General features: G+C 37.1%; 1 protein-coding gene across 1 annotated transcript in view; it reads left to right on the forward strand.

Moving 5' to 3' along the window:
* The window catches only part of LOC103259745 (receptor-type tyrosine-protein phosphatase mu-like), a 398088-nt gene that overhangs the window by 187584 nt on the left and 185398 nt on the right, over positions 1 to 25106 (forward strand). The window contains exons 7-8 of the mRNA XM_021711999.1: positions 14861 to 15035; positions 20527 to 20820. Of these exons, the coding sequence (XP_021567674.1) occupies positions 14861 to 15035; positions 20527 to 20820 (469 nt within the window). The remainder of the gene's footprint in view (positions 1 to 14860; positions 15036 to 20526; positions 20821 to 25106) is intronic.

The following is a 25106-nucleotide window of genomic DNA, read 5'->3' on the forward strand; positions in this document are numbered from 1 at the left end:
GCTCAGCCTGTAATCCCGCACTTTGGGAGGCTGAGGTGAGTGGATTGCCTGAGTCTGTGGGTTCGAGACCCTCCTGGGCAACTTAGCGAGACCTCATCTCTACAATAAATCAAAAAAATTAGCCGGGCATGGTAGTGCATTCCTGTAGTTCCAGCTATTTGGAAGGCTGAGGCAGAAGGATCGCCAGAGCCCAGCAGGTCGAGGCTGCAGTGGCCGGGACCGTGACACTGCATTCCAGTCTGGGCGATGGAGTGAGACTCCAACTCAAAAAAAAAAAAAAAAAAAAAAAAAAGATGTGGGGTACAATTCAGGGTTAGGTATACAAACATTCATTGTGCAAGTACCCTTGTTGATGAGGTGTGCCCCTTTCTCCCCTGACAGTTTCCCTCAACTGCCAATCCCACCTCCCCGTCCCTGGCAGTTTCTTTTTTGTATTTCACTTTTTATTTTCTGCATTTACTTATATCTCTCAGGCATTCATAGTTATAATGCACTTCAATAAGTGAAGGTGATAGTTGAAGCTAGTTAGTGCTGGTATTTATGCTTCTGTAGATGGCTCATGAGTCATATGCAAAGTCTTCCCTTACATCTGGTTTCATTTGGGTATTTTTGTAACTTCTGCTCTTTAATTCATTTCTGATTATTGTGGAGACCCCTCCATTCTTTACACTTTTTACATACCACATCACACTCAGAGTGGGTAGGAAATACAGAGGTTCAGCCTCAAGTACAACTAGCAGAAATCATGGAGGCAATAGAGATGTCTTTTCAACAATGGATGAGTTGAACTTGTGATTGGTGGCCGGAGATTGATGTGTGCATGTTGAGTGAATAGCAGTTGGCAGTGGAAACCTGGAAAATAACCACTTTCTCTTGACAGATCTTAAAGGTTCCTATCATTTTTAAATGTCTTACTTTTTGAAATTATACAATTATGTAACCTCTGAATTTGTTGCAATCTTCAAAGTAAATGCCTAATTTTATTAATGAGAAAATGGAAACCCTGAAAAGATAGGAAAGTTTAACACAGTCGTATATACAATTTTTATATTTATTATAAGTAACTCCATTTTATTTGTCCTCTTATATGTATAATATGTTTATGTTTGTGCATATATATGTATATATTTAGACTTGTGTATAAATATTTTTATTTACAAATTAGTGAATTTTGTCAGACTTTTTTTCACTGAGTGACTTTGTATTTCAAATAATATTAACCTTTTAACCAGATTTCATAGATTTACTGTGCAGATATCTATAGTAGTTTTAGAACTTTAGAATCTATCATAGCACAATGTAATTGAGAGTTTTGTTCTTGCAAACAGTTTGATGTGAATTTTAAGTAAGGCACCAGAATAGTTTTTTAAAGTAATTTCATAATTTGCATTATTAGCTCATAAAAATGGGAAGGTAAATCAGATGATGTGATTGTAAAGCATGACAGTCCCCTCTTATCCGAGATTTCTCTTTCTATGGATTCAGTTAACTGCAGTCAATTGCAGTCTGAAAATAATACATGGCATATTCTAGAAATAAACAATTCATGAGTTTTAAGTTACTTGCTTTTGTGAGTAGAATGATGAATACTCACTCTATCCTACCCTTTCCCACTCAGGATAGGAATCATCCCTTTTTTCCAGAAAATCCATTCTGTAGATCCTACCCATTACCCACCCATGAGATATAACGAGCCATCTCATTTATCAGACAGACTGTCAGGATCACAGCACTCGTGTTTAAGTTACCTGTATTTGACTTAATCACCCCAAAGTGCAAAAATAGTGATGATGGCAATTTGAATATGCCAAAGAAAAGGCATAAAGTACTTCCTTTAAATTAAAAGGTGAATATTCTCAACTTAATAAGGAAAGAAAAATATATAGTATGTAGAGCCTGCAAAGATCCACAGTAAGAAAGAATCTTCAGTACCTGGAATTGTGAAAAAGAAAAAATAAATTCATTTTAGTTTTGCTGTCACACCTCATACTGCAAAAGTTATATAGCCACGGTAACGGGTAGTACTTAGTTGAGATGGAAAAGACATTAAGTTTGTGGGTGGAAGATATGAACAGGAACATGTTCTGATTGATAGCAGTCAGGTTCAGCACTATCCATGGTTTTGAAGCATCCACTGGGGTATCTTGAAACAGATCTCACAGGAATAAGGGAGGATTACTATGCTTTATTAAAAATACTGGTATAACTCAGCACCCAGACTAGTACTTGTCACACAGCAAATGCTCAGTGAGTACCTACTAACGCATGGGGCTTACTGACTACCTGAATAAACCACCTCCTCCAGGTGAACTTCACAGGCAAGTTCACAGTTGGAGCAGGAAAAAAAAGCACAGAGGAAGACACTTCTGTCTTTCTGGAATACTTGCTTTAGGACTGCAGTTCCTGTCTAGAGGGATGGAGAGGAGAGATATATGGAACCCAATGGTGTCTTTTCTGTTGTTTCAGAATATACTGCACATATCATGCAGAGTTGCAAAATTGATTAATAAGTACAGACATGCATTAGAGTAATTTTAGAAGCAAATATGGTCAATGCAGCATCTTTCCTAAACCTTCATTTCTTGTACCCTTTCCCTAGGCTTGGCTTTTTTTATTCTCTATCATAAAACTTTTTTCTGATTCCCTCCTTAAAAATATTTCTTTCCATAGTATATCAGTTAAAAGTTATATAAATATATCTTTAATAAAAATATTCCATTTGAGATTGCACAATGGCAACACTTGTGTCACAGCTATCACTGAACAAGACCTCCACCTAGGTGCCTTTCGTAAAGAATAATTTCATATGAGCTCTTAATTTGGGGAGTTTAATTTTCTTAAAAAAAAAAAAACTCACTTGGAGTTAAAAAACTTTTAGTTGTTGGCCTAGAGATAGATATTTTTTTTTCTTTTGAGAGAGTTTGATATGTAATTTCACCTAGCTGGTTATGAGCTACCCAATTGAGAAAAAAGTATTTCTCACCAGTCTAATAATTTTCTCACATTCCTTTTCTGAGCTCAGATAATTTTAGGACTTTTTTTGAGAGAGAAAAGGGAAATCTTGAGATCTTTTTGACTTAAAATGATTCACCTGGAAATAGCTTCTCTGACCTACCATAGAATTTGGCTTGTGAATGAATAAATTATAAATTATATGAATAGTATTTATATTACTGACTTCAACAGATGTGTTTGAAATAAAATAATTATAACTAAATTTGCTGAGCACTGCTATGCTAGGTACTCTGCGATGTGACGTTAAGGCATTCTTTTCATTGATCCCTATGAGAAGTTTATTATTTGCCTATTTATAGAAGAAGACACTGAGGCTCAGAAAGTTTGAATGATTTTTCCAATGTTGCATTGCTACTAACAGGAGCTTGGATTTTAACCCAGTCTATCTATCTCTAAAATATGTGTCCTTAACCTAATGCCTCTTGGGTAATGCAGAGAAAGACATATTTCTCATGAATTTGTAAACATCATATAGTAATTTATAATAGTTAGCTTTTATCTGAATTTAGAATTAAGCTTGTTTTTGTATATGTGCAGTGTTGCCTTGGCTTTTGTGTTAAGGGATATATGCATGTGGTCAGCCTTTCTTCATGGCTTTTAGCTTCATTTACAGATTATGAAGGGGAAAAAACCTCACAACTGTATTTCAGAACAATTTTGTTATTATGTATAAAAGCCACAAAAGGATTTGAAAAGAAGTAAAATTATGGTTCCCTTGGCAAGCTTAACTTGGGTATTTTATACCATATATATTAAAGCATAAATTTAACATCACTTAGCATCATAGAAAATACCAGAAATGCACAAAGAGGATTGTCTTCAGTTGCTATAGGAACCATTTGCTCTCTAAAATTTTGAGCGGTTAATATCACATCCATTATTGTTTTAGTTGGTTAAATATCTCTATATAATATAATATTGAAACTCAGACTGAAACTACTGAAAGCCTTCAGGCATATACCATAAGTTTTAACTTAGTATGGTTTTGGGTTACCTTAATTTAAAGGTTTCTCTTATATTGATGAAACAGTATGACATGTCCAGGGAGATTCCAGGAGAAAGTAATTAATGAATTTTACTTTGTGATATTATCTAACTCAGTCAAAAAAAAAAAAAAAAAAGATGTAAGCAGGTGATGCTTCATGTAGGATACAGTAGAAACAGGTTGGCTAACAGTTAGGAAACTGTTTCCTCCGCAGCAACCTCGAGGTCTCCTGACCAACAGTTGAAATTGGGCTTTGAAAATTACAGGTTATGATGCTTCAGTGCAGAGGGTAGAAGAGAAAGAAAGGCTTCAGCCACTAATCTTAAGGGCTGCTTCCTTTGGATTCACAAACCATAAATCCTATGAAAGCCTTTCTTCTACTTCTTTTCTCATATTCAACAGAAAGTTGACTTGATTGTCTTGCTTCCAAGTATTCAAACTGTCCCCTAAGACAGAAAGACAGACGCAGCTTTGACACCGGAATTCAGTGAGTGAGGTTGCAGATAATATAGCTCCGTCTTGTCTCTCCTTTTAGCAGTATGGGCCTTGAAGTGAGGGTCCTGGGGTATATAAACACTATTAAGGTCTCTCATTTTTTCCTCTTCTACCTCTTCCTTTTGGAAGGGAAGGAAAGACATGGAAAGAGTTTTAGCTAGAAGATTTATGTAATCTGTTTTAGGTGGTCTTGAAAGCCTTAAAGGATTTTCAGTCTGGTAACCTGGAATTATGTACCTAGGAAAGATAAAGGAAAGTTTACGTAGATCCTTCCTTGAGATGGAAAGAAAATTTGTATGGGCTTTAATTTTGAACATGTCTTTAGGACCGTAGTACTAGAATGAGGAACAAACCTAGCTGCATGTATGTAGTCCTGGCATGACATAGCCTGGTACAAGACTAGTCTTTTCTGTCTGGCACAGAATAGCAGCCAGGCAGTTCTAACAGAGAATGAACTCTGAAATCATAATGCAGATTATTATTCTCTTCTGCATGTCTCCTACTTATAAGTTTCCATCTTCCATACCCTCCATTCAAAGGAAGGGGAATTAGCTATTGTCCAAGTATAAGTTTGTAGTGTGCTTCTGTTATAAGAACTGATGTTCACTCAGCACAAAGGACAAGTGAAAGATTAAAGGAGCTTATGTTTACTCCTAAGATTTAGAAGCCAGTGATTACCTTTATTAAGAAACTTACATGGCACATTGTGTGTATCTAGGTATACAATTATTGTTATGCAAGTTTGCTGCAGAGTAGGGCCACTTTCACACAGACAGGCCTCCCCTTTGCCAGACTGCATTTTCTCTTCTTTTGCAGTTCTGCCTTCACCATATTAACGGCCCAGTTCTTTTGCAAGCAGTAAATGGCACCTAAATAAAATGACTCTTTGATTCATTATAGCATTGGGGTATTGATAATCCAGCAGCAAAACCATCTTTTCCTGGGAAAATACTCGTGGCTAAAATAGTCATTCAAATATACAAAAAAAAAAACAAAAACAACGAGATTTTTTTTCTAATTGCTCTTTGAAGAAAGCTTTGTTTTTACTTTTATTATAGAAATTGTAAATTTAAACAGAGATAGAGAGACTAGTATAATGAACTTAATATACTCAACCGTCAGCTTCAACAATTAACAATATGTAGCCAAATGCCTCATCATGTTTTCATCTGCTTTCCCTCTGATTATTTTGAAGCAATCTCAGTCATCATTTATTTACAAAAAGTAGGTTGGCAGACTTCTTCTGTGAAGGGTCAGCGAGTAAATTTTGCAGTCTACAAGGTCGCAGCTCCTCAGCGCTGCCGTTGTAGCACCAAGTCAGCCGCAGACAATATATGAGTGTGGCAGTCTCCAGTATTACTTCACTTATGAGCATAGAAATTTGGATTTCATATAAATTTCATTGTCACAAATATTATCTATTTTTTCAGTCATTTAAAAATGTAAAGACCATGATTAGCTTTTGAGCTGTGCAAAATAGGCAGCATACCAAATTTGGCATTTTAGAGTCCTATTCTAAAAGACATCTTTAAAAAAAAGCTGCACCCTCCCCCATTATGTAAGCCCTAAAAAAAAAACAAATAAATAAAATCGGTGCTCAGGTTTCCTTGGCTATCTTATAGCTTTACTTCTTCCAGCCGTTTGTTTGGGTTTCGATTGTAATAAAGTTTATGCTTTGCAATAGGACGGTGAGTCTCTTATACTTATTTATCTTTAGGTTCTTTCTCCATTGAAACTGTTACTGTCATTGAAGCTGTTTGTCCTGTAGTTTCCTATATTTGAGGTTTTCCTTACTGCCTTCCTGTCATGTCATATAACGTGTTCTTCTGACTGTTGTGTATTTAGTAAATTTCGCCTCTATCTGTGTTGTTATCCGCCATTGATGATCACTGCCTTGGTTCATTAGTTCATCAGGGATTGCATAATGGTCCAATTCTGTCAGTCCTTCTTCTGTTTAACAGCTGAAGTGCTTCTAAAAAGAAAGGCTCTCCTATATCAACCTTTTGGTTACCCTGATATTTAAGTATTAATTCAGGGAAGGTGGTATAAATGCTTGATACTTGGTCGTTTAAAAAAACCGAATTTTCAGAGTCATTAAGTGGTTCTCTGGCATCACCTAAATATGACCAAAGTGGACTAAACACATTTGACGTGTTTCATTCCATTGCACTTAAATTATCGTTATTGCTGCTAAAATCTTTCTCCCTCCCATATGGTGGGGTTTACTCAAGGTGGGTGACTCCTGTCCTAAGCTGTCTCAGATAGCTTCTTTGCTTTCTGTTGTGACAACATGTTCTAGGCTTATATTTTTCGTTTTTCACCTCAATGCAGAATTTTACATTTTTCCATGGAATCCTGGTTCTTTTATTCAGTGGGAAGTTGTTATTAGAAATTACAATCTGAACATTAGAGGTTTTTATTACTACAGTTTGTTGTTTTTGGATCTTCCCATTGGGCAAAGCCAGGACATCTATGTATGTATATATACATACATTTAAAGAAAAAATATACCCTGAGTTTGTAATGACAATTTGAATGCACATTCATAACTATAGGCATTTTAACTCCTTTATCTTATATCTTTATCTTCTTTAAACTGTGTTTTCAGAAAGAGTTGTATATTTTGAGGGATATTGATTAGGGAAAAGTGATGTTGTGTTCATGTTTTAGATCATGTCTGATAAGTCATACAGGCACCACCATTCTCCCCATATTAGAGTGTCATAATTACAGTTTTGAAGTGAAAAGTCTTGACTCCTAGCCTTGCAAATTCAAAACTTTAAATATTTAAGAAAATGATAGTCAGTATAAGGCTCCTTAATTTGATTTGACTGAGTTCATCCTGTCAACAGTTGGATATTTGATTTTAAGACTAAAGAACTTCTAGTTTCATTGACATTTCTAACCACTGCGTTTATTATGTATATCCTGTATTATTTGGATGAACCTCTAAATAAAATTTAAATATAGGCTTGTTAAATACTGTTATTCAGATATTACAAATATATCATAAAATGAACTATGTCTAAATAGCAGAATGAGATTCTAAATTTTTATAATCAAATTCTACTTGAACATACCTATAAGATATTCAAACAATATGACAGTATTTGACAGTCTGTATGTTCATTAGTTAAAGTATACTTGTCTATATGTTGGTATTATGTAATGATATGAGTTCTAACTTTTGGTTCTAGTGCAGTATTCCAAACTTATAAATATTTGGGTTATCGTGGTTGTGGTCTAGAAATCAAAGTTCAGCATTAAATTATTAAAATAAAACATATGGGGGTATAGAAAATGTGGTTTGTTGACATAGTCAATTAATATTGGATTTAGCTTACATAAGATATTTCAAACTAAATTACTCCAGGCCCTGCTGATGTTATTAGGAATCTCAGTGGTAAGAATTTCAATCAGGATCTTACAAATGGGCATATTTGGAAGTGGGATAATACAGATAATTTTCGCTATTGAGTAAATGAAAGTGCAATTTAATCCCCACCTGTATGGCTGAGGAGGGGAGACCAGCTTCTATCTCCTCCAAGCCTGTGTACTCAGAGCAGCTCCCAAAATGCCTAAGATTGATTAATTTACTGCAAGTGCTGCTAACTTCCCAGACCTCAATTTCTTTCAATCATTGCTCTGATTATTGCAAAACTGTTTCTGAAAGACTTAATATGTATCTTTTTGCTGGTAAATTACTGCTCATTTAGAAGTCCTAGAGTTAGTCCATTGCATAAAGAAGGTTGTAAGTCTAATTTAAATAACTACCAGCACTTTTTTCTAGCTTGCTCAAATTGAAATACGTGCTCGTTTAAAGATGCTCTTGCTTTTATAGAGAGCTGTATTTAACTCAGTAAGATCATCTCCTCTCAGGCATCATCATGATGGTTGTTTCATTAAGTTAACAAACAATGGGTCAGCAGTTTCTTTAAGGCAGTCCTAGACATTCAGTTGCTGTGTTTTGCATGGTCTGAATTTTTTGTTCCCAGCAATTGCAGCCTAGGCTATCTCTCCCAGTAAACTTCCATTTGGTGAAGAACAGTCTGGATGCCCAACCTTGGTCATTTCCCGTGGTCCTTCTGTTATGCTATAAGAATGTAGACCTCCAATGCTTGACAGGGCTGCCTCTTTCATTCTATGAGAACTGGGAGAAATCTGCCTGACAAATTTACTGTCTCTATCTCCATCACTTTCTGCTAGAATAACGACAGGGTTCCCCACAAGCTCTTGGATGCTCAGTAGTACCCGAGGTTCTGAACACATTGTCTTCTCTGTGAATCACTGTCATGGGGGATGACAGGGAGAGGCGCACCAATCCTGCATTAGAGGATCTGGAGCTGACCGCTATTCCCTGCACTTCCCAGTTTAATTCTGGCCTGAGGAATGAAATTTGGTGATCAACAGCCATCTTCAAATCAACTAATTTAGTCATCCGTTTTATACCTAAATCTCCCTTAATATCACTACCATTCCCCCTCTCCCACCAACAATGTGCCAGGCATGGCTTGTATGCTAGAGGTACAGCAGTAAAAACATGGCAAAGATCCTTGCCTTCATGGGACATGTATTCTAGTAGGAGAGATAGACCGTGACCGTAATAACCAAGTAAGCTCTACAGTGTGTTAGAAAGGGATCATGTTTCAGTTTTGAATTTAGGGATCAGGCTAGGTTTTAGTGGGGATATATTTGAGCTGTGTCTGGTAGGAGATGAAGGAGTTTGCTATGGTGGTGGGTGGGGAAGAGACTTCCAGGAAGGCAGAGGCCTTGGGAAGGAGTCTGTGTGGGTGGACAAGAAAAGCCAGAAGCCCAGCGAGGCTGGGCCAGTCAGCCAGCAGAGTGGCAAAGGGCCATGGCAGAGGGGGATCGGGGGCATTTGCGAGTGGGGAGGATTGGGTGTGTGCATTCTTAATGGTCATCCTAAGTACCTTTATTCCAAAATCTGCATTCTGGAAGTTTTCTATATCTAATTTAGCAGCAAAATCTGCTGTTTTTGTAACTCATTTTGATGACAAAACCTGACCTGAATGGATGTGAAGCTATTTAGGGTCTGTATTTTCTTCCAACTTAAAATCAATATTCCTGGATTTTGATGCAGAAATATCAATGTGCCTGGTTATGGGATGCTGCCTCAGACTCTACTGTGGGTATCACATATGGACAGTGTATATACCTTTTTAAAATTAAAAAAATCTGAATTCTGAACCACATTTTACCCTAAGGGTTTCAGATAAGTGCTATTGACTTGTACTAGAACCTGTGACCTTGACATTGAAGTTCTATTCCTGTTTTGCATTCTTTTCTTTCAATGCTAGAAGAAGGCTATCCTCTCCCTCTTTGAGGCTTCTATTCCTGGCTCTTTCCTCCACTTCTGTTTCCTACCTGTAGACCAGAGGAGTTCTTCAGTGTCCTGTTCATGGTCCTTGAGCAAGCCCATTTCTCATACACTCTGCCAAAAACTGAGGCCTAGAACGGATACTGTGTGCTGGGGCTGTCCCAGCACAGGGACAAGAAAGACCGCTCCTCTGTATACTTTATTTCTGTTAATACAACTGAAAATTTAATTTGGTTTTAAGAAAAACTCTGCAATCTCCTTTTAATGATGACGGTGTTCCTGAGTTGTACTCGCGTTAGCCACTTGTCTGATTTTGTAAGGAAGTATAGGATTTACATGTTTTTTGATTGATGTTTATCTTTATTTGTTTACATTCATTTTTTGACTTTGGAGATATCTTTTTTATCCCTTTTTGTTCATCCCTGTGCTTGTTCATTGTCACCTGTACATTTGACAAGCACATCTGTGACTTTATCAAAGGCAAATGTGTTTACCTTTATCAAAGGTAAATGTGTTGGGGAAATCAGGAATGAGGAAATTGCCTTGCACAAAGGCACCAGAAACTGACTTCAGCATTGATGCTGACAGGCAGCAGCGACTCTGGTCGTTCGTATTTCTCGTCCACCTATTCTTCTTGACTCTTATCCCATCTTGCTCTCTTCATCTCCACAGAGCTATCATAGGAGATGTTGCCTGATGTCTTGACAACAACTTGAACACGATGTCTTCCTCATTCCCATGTGGCCTGAGAAATATGATTTGACACTATTGATGAGATATGATTCTTGACCTTGAGAACCTAGTAGTCTGATATAGAGGAGAGATTTTACTACTTTATAATAAATATTTTGTTGATTTTGTTTCCTAAATATCTTTAGAATCCTTCCATTTGTCTGCCATCCCTCTTTTCGTCATTTGTTACTATGATTTCTGAAAAATATTTACCCACTGTCACTTGACATAAGGTAGGCTCACACACTATTTTCTTTAGTCCATTACTGTACCCACAGATGAGTTTGCTCTACCCCTTAGCCTAAAATACTCTGTCCTCTGTTGTGCTTCACCTTCCAGCCTTCTCACCTGCCATCCCTAGAAACCCTCTGATCTAGCAAATGGAGTAACTTATACTTCCGCTATAGTTCTTTACTCTGTCTTGGCTTCTGACTCTGGAGAACTCCTCTCACTCACTGGACTCTATTCCTCTTTTTTCTTTGCCTGAGCAACTCCTGTGCATGCTCAAATCTGGGCTCAAGCAGTGCATTCTAAAAAACCTGCACTGACACCATCCCCAGTGCTATAGTTTGAATATTTGTCCCCTCCAAAACTCATGTTGAACTTTTAATCCTCAATGTGGCAGTATTGAGATGTGGGACTTTTAAGTAGTGATTGGGTCATGAGAGCTCTGTCCTCGCAAATGGATTAATGAGTTATCATGGGAATGGGATTGGTGACTTTTTAAGAAGAGAAAGAGATACTTGAACTAGCATGCTCAGTCTCCCTGCCTTGTGATGCCCTGAACCATCTCAGGCCTGCAGTGTCCTCACCTTCAAGAAGGCCCTTATCAGATGCTGCCCCTCAACCTTGGACATCTCTACCTTCATTATTGCAAGAAATAAATGTATTTCTTTATACATTATCCAGTTTCAGGTATAATGTTATAAGCAACAGAGAATGGACTAAGACACCTAGTCCAGTCCCCTTTTCCTCTGTGTGCTGTGGGAGACGTTTCATTGCTTGGTATTGTAATTATTGCCTTGTCTGTTTTTCTAACCAGACTGTAAATTCAGCTAGGTTAATAGTTGTTCTTTTAACTTTTTGCTCTGTTTTATGATAGAGTGAGTATCTCATAAAATACAATCACTGAGTATTGGTTGAATGAATGTGTGAATCCATGCACATGTGAATGATTTAATCCAAAATGACCTAGAGATTAGAGGAAGACTTGTGATTTGCTATTCCTGTGTGGATCCTAATCTAAATGATGCTATTTAAGCACTTGGTTTCTCCTCCCTACGTTCTATTTGTCATGAAGAAGCTGAATCTAACTTTATGATTACCTGTGTGGAATTACAGTTTTTTAAAAAAACCTCATTCCTGATATGTGACTCATTAGAGTTGTGTTGAGTCCGTAGTAAGAGGCTGTTTAGTTTATAGGGTATGTCTATGGCATGAAAACAGAGCAACTCTGGGTAGTACTCCTCTCAACATGTGTATAAATCCAAAAAGAAGGCTTTCTTACACATGAGTGTCTTCAGTACAACTTTGAATAATTGTGAGGGGTCAGTATGTGCATCCTTTAAAATTCTTAGGCGTGCATAGAGTTAAAAGAACATCTGTTAACCTATTGAGAGGCACTTCTATTAGGAAAAATACTAGAGGATTATTTTTAAAATATAGTCTTGCAGAATTGATGTTGCAAGTAAATAAATAGATAGATAAACCTTATGGCCTTTTGGTTGTTGTTACTAAACAAAGCCAATACTTACAGTTTTGAAATCTGCCTATCTTTAAGGCTTAATTTTTTTGCCCCTCAAAATCAGAGATTGGGTTTACTTTTCAATTTGGAAACAAAAAATAAGTATAACTTTATAGATAGTAAGTATAAGATTACACCTGGTGGTAGAATTTGGTTATTTATTTTGGGAGTAGGGGTAAGGATTGGAGACTGAATGTGGAATACAGAGAGAAACATGTTATCCTGTTGTATTAATTAATAGTGCTAAATTTTGTTTTGTCTTTTTTTAACTTCTTGAGGCTGTCTGTCAGATCAAATGTAGAGCATTTAGCAAAAACATACACACAGACACATATGGGACTTCATTTTCTGACTTATAACTTTTAAATGATAAGCAAGACTGTTTTTACAGATGATACTAAAGATAATGTTGGTGGAACTATTCTTTCCCACTCCTGATGTTTCCTTCCATGTGGCAGGAACTCTACTGATGCAGCACTCCTGACTGCCTTTCACTGCCCAAGCAGGAGCTGCCTGGGAGGAAGTGCTGAGCATCTATAGCTCAGCCCCTTCTTTGGGGAGCTAGCTGCCTATGAGAACCCTGTTCCTTCATCCTGTGAGTTTTACAGCCACACCCAACATATGGGAGGCCTTGTGGTTTCCTTGTGTGGCCTGTGACTGGGTGGGTGAGTTCTGTTTAATTCTGTGCTTCAGTATTAGCAAGTCCATTGTTCCTGCACACCTAAGCCATGTGTCTCAGGCTTATCAGTAAAGAAAGGTGGTATTTTGACAGTCTGTCTGCTTTTCTCCTTGAATTTATCGCTCAGGCATTCCACAGCTTGGGCAGGGAAGCATGGTGCCAGTCATTATGCCAGTGTTCCTGCACTTGTCTGTGAGTTCCCACAACAGCTCTAAAAGTGGGTTGTATCATCTCTCTACATACAGGGAAAATGAGGTTCTACAAGGCAAATCACCTTGAGCCATCACTTTAGGTTTGGCACCTTGGTCAGGCTGACTCCCAACTCATATCCATTAGGACATACTGCCAATGAAAATATCATAGATAAAAACTGTTAAAAGACTTTGCATAATATAAATCATTGAGCAATGCAGGTGAGCTTTATTCTTTTGTAACTTAGCATTTTCATAGCTTTATATGCAAACATTTTAATACAGCCTGCAAGTCGCTGAGGACACAGGTGTGTGCCCACCTCTCCCAGGTCCACTGGCTGCCTTAACATCATCCAAAGCTTTCAGCTCTTTCTCACCTTCTTGGGATTCCTGTGCTGTTTTCTGTGGTGAAAATGCTCCCCCTCACCCCCAAATCCTTCCCCTTTGCCTTGTTAGCACTTACTTACCCTTTAGATCTCAGCTTACATGTCACTTCCTCAAACTGGCCTCCCATGACCACTGTATCTACAGTTGGCCCACAGTGTGATTTCTGCTAGTGATCTGATCTTTTCTTTCACTGCTCTTGCCATCATTTGTGATGATGCATTCATTTCAAGTCTGTACTCCTCAATCAACTGAAGCCCCATAAGCACAGAAACCACATTTCTTTTGTTCACCTGTGATCACAGTGTCTTGACATAGTGACAGCACCTGGTTGGCACCCCAAGAATGGTTGCTAGGTGAATAATGGACGTAGTGCTTGGGCATCATTGATTAGCCTTGAGGTCTTTGTTCATAGTTTTCTACTAACACTTACAAATAGTATGTTAAAGGCAGCCTCTTTTCTGATAATTATGACAAATATGTAGAACTGACATCTCTAGCTTCCTTTTGAGGCTTTAAAGGATTGAAAGCATAGAGTGGATTTCCAAGCATGTAAAACTAAAAGACTTACTTAGTATATGGCAATAGTAAAAGACAAAACTGCTCCAGCACTTGAAACTGCCTTATGTAGTCCTGAGGATATAGGATGTAGGGAGAAACTTCTCTTGTTATATTTCAGTATCACTTAATAGTTATTAAGTATTTACTTCTGCTTGGTTTTTGCTATTCAAGAAGAACATCATAAAAGTTGAACTAGTCTTCCGGGACCGTTCAACTCCAAGACTTAACTTACATTTTAATGTTATTCTTAATAAATTGTATATTAGTTCATATATAAAATGAGGTCAGTAATAGGGTAATGAGTAAGTTCTGTTTCCTAGCCAAGCATTAAAAAATAAGATGAAGTATTATAAAAAGACCAAATGTTGATAGTTTGGGAGCAAGATAAATAATTTTTCCTTATATTTTTTTCTTTCTCCTATTGCACCAATTTCACATAATTAATATCTTGAAAAGGCAAAAACAAGAAATTTCCTCACACTTAATTTGCATCCTGGCAAAAGCAAGACATTTCTGCACACTAAATTTCGCATCACACAATCAATAAATTGTTGTTCATGACAGAATTTCAGTTTCCTGACCAGCTGTTTTCATGGTACAACTGCCCATGAGTAATAAACAACTGAACCAAAATCTGCTTGGAAATAACATTGCTAATACTCCATCGGGGGTCTTACTGTTTTGATGTGACAGCTGATATTGCTTCTCTTTGTCTTCCCCAACCCCATTGATACAGGGCATCAATGTACGAGATGCTCCTCTAAAGGAAATCAAGGTGACTAGCTCTCGACGATTCATAGCCTCATTTAATGTTGTGAATACGACAAAACGAGATGCTGGAAAGTACCGCTGCATGATTCGCACTGAAGGAGGCGTTGGAATATCAAACTATGCAGAATTGGTAGTTAAAGGTATTTAATGTGTATTAATACCCAGAAATACTCTGTCAAAATAGTTATGTTCAATATTTGTTTAAAACTCAAACTTACCCATGTTTTTTTCTAAACAGTGGTTTGGTGACAGGCCATTTTGATGGATTGCATTTTAAGTACAGATTTTGCATGTGAGCAATATTTCTGAAAAATGTATTTTATTTATGTTGATTTAGTTGCATACAAAGCAGTGAATGTGCTTTTGGCAAAGTCTTCTGCCAACTCTATATACAGAGATTATAACCTATAAATTTTTTTCAGGAATAAAATTTTTTACTGATAGAAAATCACTTAAAATGTAAATATTCACCAGCCAGGGTATTTATGATAGCAAGGTGGTTAATAAAATGAAGCAGTGTCAGTATAAAAATGCTCAGTCATATCACACAAGCCATATTGATAATATTGTGTTAGCATTCATAATATTCCAGTTAGGTTCTATTACAAGATTTTGCATGACTGAAAAATAGAGTCATTATATTCAAGAATGTAGGGGATGAGGGAAAGTACGGAGGGGAAATAAGTTTCTTTCAGTTTGTTTAATGCTTTTTTTGTGGGCTGAGTTTATAGTTTTAAGCTGCTAAGACAATTTTTGGTCCCAGAAAGGATAATTTGGACTTTGAGGTGTACCATAAGGCATTTTTAGATAACTTGTATTAGGCCGTTGCTGGTTTTCTTAGGAGAACAGAATGTTGCCTGCTTTTACATTTTCTTCTTTGCGTTTGTTAAATGTGTATAAAATTGATCTCTTTGGGATAGGCTGTTCCTTTTATCAGCAATTTTCTCTATGCAGGCAGTTTCAAGGACTTCTGGGTTTACATCCCAGTACTCGCTATGTGGGCCTGGGCTAGTGGTTTGCCCTCTCTATGCTTCTGTCTCCTCATGTACAAGATAAATGTAATCATATTATCTACCTCATAGGGCTATGAAGAAGATCAAATGCAAAAAGTGTACGTGTGGCACTTAGAACAGTGTCCATAGTGAGTTGTCAGGTCCATGATGGTGAGGGGGAGGAGGATGAGGATGATCGTCTCTCTGACCCAGTAGCATATCAGTAATCTTCACTAGGAAATGCATATCAAAACTATTTTTCCAGATTTTAAAAATCATAAACCCCTGCCCATGTATTCTCCCCTCCTTCCTCCATTATAACCATATTGAATCAGCACCTCCTGGGAATGTTGCCACTGTTATAAAACCTATAGTTGGGTTAGGCATCCACTTCTGTTATGAGATCACTGCAGTCAATATTAATCACATGTAACTGATGAGAGAAAATGCTTATTGGTGAGTCTGCTTTGAGAATTATTAATTTGCAGTGGTGACTGATGTTCAGGATATGTGCTCATCGAAATATCTACTTGAATAATGTATTTTGCCCCAACAGATTCTTTTGGTTTGTGGTGAAACTTGAACCTAGCCTGTCAGACTAATATTTAGACTTAATGTCTGTAACAGACTAAAGTTCTTCCTAGTTATATGCTGTGTAACTAGACACTGTTGAAGGTACTCTGGAAAGGGAGTCATCATAGTGCACAGAATGGACAGTAGTTTGCAAACAAGCTGGTTCATCACTGTTGAGTTCATCATTATCATCACCTTTATTATTACTACCATTATTTAATTTTCATCTTCATTTTTGTCATTAATTTTTCTTTTCTGAATTACAGTTGCTATACTGCCTCACTGTGACTAGCCAGTTTTTGAGGCATCATGCTTCATAATTAGTACGATGCAATCTAGTAGCATCTCTAAAAACTGTCTCTGTGGAAGAGTTAATTTGGGGGGAGTTACAAGTAAATCAGAAATTTCTAGTCTACCAAAACAAACATGAACACAAAGGACAAATGTGTTCTTATTCACATTTGTGTACTACATTTTTCTGTCTTATGACAGTGTGTTAGTATCTTGACTCATTGTGACAAAAACGTCCAGGGAACTTCTTTTCATCCCTGGACACTGCCACAGCTGGTGATAATTTGCATGCGGTTTTGAACTCAAATATGAAATTTGGCTTTTTCTCCATTTATAATTTTATAGCCATTTATTTTTATTTTTATTTTTGAGTTGGAGTCTCACTCAGTCACCCAGACTGGAGTGCAGTGGCACACTCACTGCCATCCCAGCACTGTCCTGCTGGGCTCCGGCAATCCTTCCACCTCAGCCTTCCAAGTAGCCGGAACAACAGGCGTGCACTACCATGCCTGACTCATTTTTTACTTGTTGTTGAGACGAGGTCTTGCCAAGTTGCCTGGGCTGGTCTCAAACCTGTGGGCTCAGACAATCCACTCACTTCGGCCTCCCAAAGTGCTGGGATTACAGGCTGAACCACTGAGCCTTACCTATATTTTATTTTTAAATGAGATTATACATATATTAGTTTTGTAAAGTCATTCTTTGAGACAATTATTTTAAAATATAACTAACATTTAAACTAAATTTAAAGTAACATTTTTTGGCTACTTGTCTAAAATTTAACACTTTTCTACAAGCCATGTAACATTTGGAGTGCTAATGTTTACAAATGGGAAAAACTAAAGTCCATAGAGTTTATGACTTTCCTAAGGTCACATACTGATTTGGTGCCAGCCCCCTAAATAAAGACCAAGTTCCTTAATTGTTTAACTGTCACTCTCATCTTTATCCTGTCTGCCATGCTTTTGGTAACCACAGTCATAAAAATATTTATATAATCTCCACAATGCATGTATATGTACATATATATAAATACTACATTTAATTATGTTGGATATATATAATTCCTATTTATATGTATATATATAAATAGGTATTTCATGTAATTAAATATGATGTTGACATATATGTATCAGTTAAGCATTTACATATGTGTATCAATTAGATAAATGCATATGTTTGCTTATGTATATAAGTACTCTCATTACTGGCTTGATTTAGAATTAGTTTTATGGTTTTTTAACTTGAATTAAGAAGTATTTTAAATTGCTTGTTATTATTTGTATAGATTGAGATTCCTTTCTCCTTCCTCTCCTTTCCTTCATTCTATCCTTTGGAAAAAATTTGTTCAAAATTTGAGTGGTTGCCTTATTCTTGTGGTGATTCTTCCATAAACTAATAGTCCTTTTAAATGTCTGTCCCAGTTGTCTACAGGTTTTAGTTGAATCTTTCATTTGATTGAACATATCTGGTATTTTTCTTAATGGAGAATGTATATAGAAAATATTCTCAGTACAAAAATACTTTAAAGCTATGTCTATTTTAGGATACTAGTAACAATATCTTAAATGAGTGCATGTACTCAGGATCCTTTATGGCTTTGCCACTGAGTTGTATTTTGACTGCCAGTTCAACAACCCTTGCTAGCATTTGCAGCTTAAAAATAATTAACTGCTCTTTCAGCCTGACTACATAAATGCCTTAGGAGGTACTATAAAAGGCCCATTTCATGTCTTGGTTCAAGTAATCACCTAATGACATAAATTGATGTTAAGTCATTGTGAGTTAAGTCAGAACTGTTTAAATAAATGAAGAACCAGCACAAAGTTTTAGTTTATAAGCAATAGGAACAATATTTTAGTAAATGTATGTTATGTTTGTATTCTTTCAAATAAAATTCATTCAAAATTTGGTGTCTTTTTTTTTTTTTTTGAGTTGGAGTCTCACTCGGTCGCCCAGACTGGAGTGCTGTGGCTGCTCCCGGCCACCGCAGCCTCAACCTGCTGGGCTCCGGCGATCCTTCCACCTCAGCCTTCCGAGTAGCCGGAATTACATGCATGTGCTACCACACCTGGCTGATTTTTTGATTTATTATAGAGATGAGGTCTCGCTGCCCAGGTGGGTCTCAAACCTGCGGGCTCAGGCAATCCACTCACCTCAGCCTCCCAAAGGCGTGGAATTCTACAGGCTGAGCCATCGAGCCTGGCTTGGTGTCTTATTTTGACTTAATCTAAGGAGATTTCCCCAGCTATTTTAAAAAGTTAATATGATGTCATGCTTGACTCTAAAAACAAACAAAGACACCTTAACCCAACAATGGGAACCAGTGTTGCCGGTTTCTTAGTTGGTCTAGGAATCAGTCTTGTATCCTCTCAGGTGCATATCACAAGGGATACTAGCTTTCCTGAGGTCCTGTTTAGCAGGAAACACAACTGTAATTGATTAGCTATGTCTGCCACGCAAGAGGGCAGCAGAAGTTGTAGCAAGCAAGCCAGCATATGCTAGTAATAGGATGGATATAGCAGGCTTTATTCTCCATGCATTTGTATGAGCAAAATGAGTTAAAAACAAAATATGCCAAAAAAGGAACAAACCACCCGTGGAAACATTCTTGAAAAAAATAACTAGGCCTTATGTTTTCCTAAAATGGCAATTCACTGAGGTAGAAATAAGTTATTTTGTATAATGTTCTCGTTTATCATATGTGGTATTACTCACAGTGACATTGGCATATGGAATACCTTCATTTGTGCCTGGAGAGTCATTCAGCTAGCATCTGACTAATATACTGGAAATACTGTTTATGATAAGTTTGACAATGATGTAGTAAAAGAGTTAGTCTCAGGCTTTAAACACAGAGAGATCTTCTTGGATTGTAAAGAGTGTTGCTATTGATTTAGGGTTTTCTCAAGTTGAGCATAACTTTTTCTTTGCTTCAGAGCTTTCCTTTCTATTTGCTGGTTTAATAACACTTATTACTTACTGGAAGTTCCCTGAATGGCAGCAACAGTGGACTTCATTATCTAGAATGCTCAATTCTCTTGTAGCAGAATGAGTCCATTGTGATAGTTTTTAAGGAAACGAGTCATCTTAAAAATGTATTTATGATGAGATAAGCTATAATTTTAGTCATGTTTTTAAGGTGATGATATCTTTGGAATATAAATATAAGGAAACTAAATTTAATGATGTAGGAAACATTACCTTTGATTTTGAAGACATTTTCAATAAGGCAGTTGACAATGGAATGCTTCCTAAAGTTTAAATACTACCACTTGAGAGTGCTTTCACCAGTTACTTTTTTTCCCCACCTCTCCCATGCCCTCACCAGTTACTTTTAGTGATAAAAAAATCACTTAGCATCTGTATAACTGACTCACTCAAATGAACTCACTCATTTAAGATGTTGTTACTAGTATTTGAAAGTAGACATGGATTTGATGCAATTTTATCCTGAGAACGTTTTTATATTAATTTTCCATTAAAGTATCAGATATGCTAATTTGAATATGGTGTACAAAATGGGTTGTACCCTAAACCAAATTAGGGGTATACCAACTTGCACAAGCTGAAGTATTCAAGGAGTTTATTTCACAACTTTGAATTTTTGTGAAAAACCTTGATCAGTTTGCTTTTTCTTATTAATCTGAACAAAACTGTTCTCATCAATTTATTCCTTAAATTAATGTCTACATTTTAGTAATTGATATGTGTTCAGCTCTTTTAAGGCTAAAGACAAAAGCATCTGAAAGACGTCTCTCTGGTTGCCTTTCAGAACCACCTGTTCCTATTGCCCCACCTCAGCTGGCCTCCGTGGGAGCCACATACCTGTGGATACAGCTCAACGCCAACTCCATCAATGGGGATGGGCCCATTGTTGCCCGAGAGGTGGAGTACTGCACGGCTAGTGGGAGCTGGAATGACCGGCAGCCAGTGGATTCCACCAGTTATAAAATTGGACACCTTGACCCTGATACAGAATATGAGATTAGCGTGCTCCTCACCAGACCAGGGGAGGGAGGCACTGGCTCTCCTGGGCCAGCTCTCAGAACAAGAACGAAGTGTGCCGGTGAGTACAAGGAATCCTGCTGCTGACTATCACTGTCTTTCTGGGCATTGACTGGCAGCCTTGGGGTTGATCAGGTGACTGGCGTGCTTCTCCCAGCTCTATCAGCATCCTGGTCATGAATGAAAATGCCCTTAGCCTGTGATCAGTGAGAAAACAGCTTTTGAGCTTTGGGACCAGTGACCTTGAAGCTTGGAATCTCTCAGCCTGCCTTTCCCTCCTTTTTCCTCTTCTTAATGTGCCTCTTACTCTGAGTACCACAAAGTTTATACAGGAATTACCCCATTCACAGAAACTGCCTGCTTTAATGATGTCCTCTAATAGGTCAGATCTTCTAATTCTGGTTCCTTTGTTTTATCTTCAGTTAATGTGCCTACAGCCTGGACGGGCTTTGAAATAATAGACTCCATTTTAGAGATAGCTTTAAAATTGTGTTTTAATTGATGGGTGTTTAAATGGAGGATCTGCTGGCCAATGACATGGGCCCGTTTGTAACATAAGCAAGACTGATTTGTGGCAGGAAGTAGTCTTCAAGTTATTAGCTTATAAATTGTGCTAAACCTATACTGCGACTTGAATAAAAGTAGAGTTGATGGAGAGAGAAATGTAAAGTCATACAAAAATCAAAACCTGGAGAAAGCTCTCATTAGAAGTTGTAGTGTTGTTTCTGTGTGGCTACTCTCAGGTAGGAAGTAGAGAAAAACAAGATATTGGGATACTGAAGTGTTCTTTATTATGTAAATGAAGAATTTATGTATTGAATTATGTGCTGAGATGAGAAGGTTCATAAATTTTTATAGAGTTAATCAGATAACATTATTTAAGAAGACATTTATCAATGTGTTTCATTTCTTTTTTAAGTTTTAAAAATACTTTAGTACTACTATCTGACCCATCTTGTAGGAGTAGGAGAAATTATCAAACTTTTCCAGTTACACCGGGGTTTTTTCCCCACAATTTAGATTATACTTATTTCCACAAGTTCAGTACTCATGGAAAAATTCTATTAAAAAAAAGATTTTTGTTACAAAGGGAACAGGTATTTTTTTCTTCTGGGGATATGTGTAATTGAGTACAATGACAGACCTGTGTTAGCAGACTCTACACTTTGCTATTTTACATCTTACATCTTTTTGTACATCGTACACCTGTGTCCTCCTGGCATTTCCATGCAGAAGCTCTGGAATAAGAACTACCATTCTGGATTGGTGATTTCTACAGCCCCCTATGGTGGTTCTAAGGAGAAAGGAATATTCTCGTCCTTTCTCTTCTTGTCTTCTTTCAACCTCATAATTTCCTCTCTTTAGTGTGGAGTACATTCGTTCCGTTTGTGAAATAATTTCTTATCTGTTGTAGTGCAAACAATAGCAATATATAACACTGGCTATATCATTTTATAACATAGGAATTGCTTTCAAATCTGCTAGTTATTTTACAATCGTCTTGTGGAGTCTCCAGGGCAGATACTTGTGATGCCCATATTACAGATGGGAAAGTGAGGTCCACATAAGTTCCTGGCTACCTCTAAGCATGCTCTGTGAAAAATAAGTTTAGTACTATTTCACTTTAATCTTATTTTAAGAATTCCTGTTTTGGGCATGGCAGTATATAATTTCCTTGGTGCAACTCTCTAGTGTGCAGCTCTCTAGCGTGTCAGCTGTCTAGATGGTGCAGCACTGTAGTGTGTCATGCACTGACCTGGAATATTTTTGAAAAACCTGTAGTTGAGTGAGTCACCCTTAGAAAAGAGAGGGAAGTATTAGGTGAGAGAGTCAAAGTTAGACATAAGAAAGGAAGGCATGCTTGGTGGATGAGGAAAGTGAAGTCAAATGAGACTTTTTATTGTAGGAAGAGATATATAGTTCACCCTTTGTTGACCTGAGTTTTGGAGACAGTCTGCAGGTAATATTGGTAAGTGTTGTTTATAATCTGTATTTCTTAGTTACAGGGAAGAACACAATTATAGACTGAAAAATTTAGTGTTGGTCCCAAACTATTATTCAGATAGTCATGGATCTCATAAACCTGGGTGAGACGATTAAGCATTCTGCAGCAATAGATGGACTTTGTCCAGGCTTAAACAGTGGATGAATCTAATAGGGTGATAAGTAGTAGGAATAAATGTAAATTCATCCTGTATGCCTTAAAAAGCCAAGAGTGCTGGTGTGGAGTTAGAGTAGTAAAATTTAGCAGCAACATATATAAATAAGAGATTGAGAATTTGGCTTCAGTGCAAATTAATCTACAATATAATCTTCACTGTACTGGTTTTCCCTGTGATGCTGTTGCCTTACCACTCCTGTCAAAAACAAAACAAAATAAAGCAAAAACTGTAATATAATCTTAGGTTGCAGTAGGAAAGCAAAATGCCCAGGTCGAAGGAGGTGATCGCCTTTTTCTACAGTGCTGTTTAGGCTCCCCATAATTATTGTATTTATTTCTGGTTTCTGTATTTTAAGAGAGGCAACACAAAATAGATTGTGCCCATTGGGAGAGTAATCAGGATTACAAGGGCTATGGAATCTTGCTCGACCAATGAAGAATGGTAGGGAGAACTAAGAAAGGGGATGGAGAGGAACAAGGTACATGTGCAGTTTTAACAAGAGCCAAGTCATGAATAGTGAGTTTCTTGTGACTGATTTGTTCAAGCAGAACCTGACTTTGTGAAAGATGATTTCTGTATTCAGAAGAGGATTGGCTGGTTGACCTTGATCATTTCACAATGAAATTCTATGATTCATTTCCTGTTCTCTTTCTCAAGAGATGATCCACTGTATATTTCTACCCTGAAAGTCTTTCAGTTTCATTTTTATTTCATCCTGTCCAAATGCTCCATAATCATGCTTATCAAGTACTGCTCTGCAGGCCAGTGGAGGTCTGCTATGACCTTTCCAAAAATCTGAGCAAAGTGGCAGGAAAGTGTGAGGTTTTATTACAGCTAAATAGAATAAATTTGAAGGACTGACTCTTACACAGATTTGCTACCTGATGTTTGTGCTAAAATATCACTTCATTTATGAAATAATAGTCTGGTAAGTGGCAGAGCTGGAGTTAGCAGTTGAGAACACAGGCTATAGGACCAACCGCCTGGATTTGAGTTCTGGCTGCATCTGGAGCTGGACGTGGCCCTAGAGGAAGACTACCGACCTTTTCTCAGCCTTGGTTGCCTTATCTATAAAACAGGGTGATGATAATGATAATATGTATTTCCTAGTTTTGTAGTGAAAGTTAACTGCCATTTGAAAAATTATCATCTTTTAACATTTCATTCAGAAGAATTAGACAGTTGCAACCTAATTTTATTACTTAAATGTTTTAGAAGTATTACTTATCTGGGAAATCCAAAATCTGAGAACCATGGTTTTAGATAATAGACTCATAGATTTTCCTGCAGTTGAGCATTACATTCATGACAGACATCATTCTCTCATCTGTTAAATCTGTCTAGGCTCCATGTTTTCATTTCTGTGCTGCATCAGGACCTGTGCTGTTGTCTCTTGGTGACACCCATGATAGTGTATTTAGCTTCTTGCATTAAAATGGCAAGATCACTCTTTATTGTCCATCCTCTGCAAGGAATTGGTTTTTCTGTGTGGTTGTAGACACAATCTCATTACTTGGTTGGATTTCTACAAGAACTGTATTGTAACACACTTCAAGAATGCTTGCTTCTTATGCTTCTGAAAATTATTTCCAAATATATGCACAGGCTCTCCACATGAAAACTTGATTCAATCTCTTAGCTTCTCTGACTTCATATCTTCATCTCTAAATAGGGGTAACATCACCTGCCCTGACTGTCAAAGGTGTTTTTGAAGATCAGGTTAGACTTTATCTGTAAAGACATTTTTAAAATGATAAAATCCTGTGGCAGTATGGGTTATTAAAAAAATGATCTTAGGAGCTAGTTTCAAGATTTATATACATATTAATTTTTTCCCAGCTTTGCCGTCTAGCTATAGTTGGGTAACTTCAGAGAGTTAAAATTACTGTAGCATCCAGTTAAACAAAATGCAATTTTGTTTGTGATTTCTAATATATCTTATGTTCTTATAATTATGTGCAGCCTGTATATTACAAACTACTAAGTAGCAACAACTTGAAACAGAGAAATAGGTGATGTCATTAGATTAATTTTCACAGTGGACTTTTTATTTGTTCTATTTGGAGATACTGCTTTTTATGTATCCTGTTTATTGGTTAACTGTGGTTGAGTGACTTGCTAATACCTGGCCCTAGGAGTTAAAGAAGGATGGTTATAAGCTAATGACTAAACAAGTAAGATTAGT

This window comes from Carlito syrichta, unplaced genomic scaffold, assembly GCF_000164805.1.
Source record: "Carlito syrichta isolate Samal-C Ts95f unplaced genomic scaffold, Tarsius_syrichta-2.0.1 Scaffold302997, whole genome shotgun sequence".
NCBI lineage: Eukaryota > Metazoa > Chordata > Mammalia > Primates > Tarsiidae > Carlito > Carlito syrichta.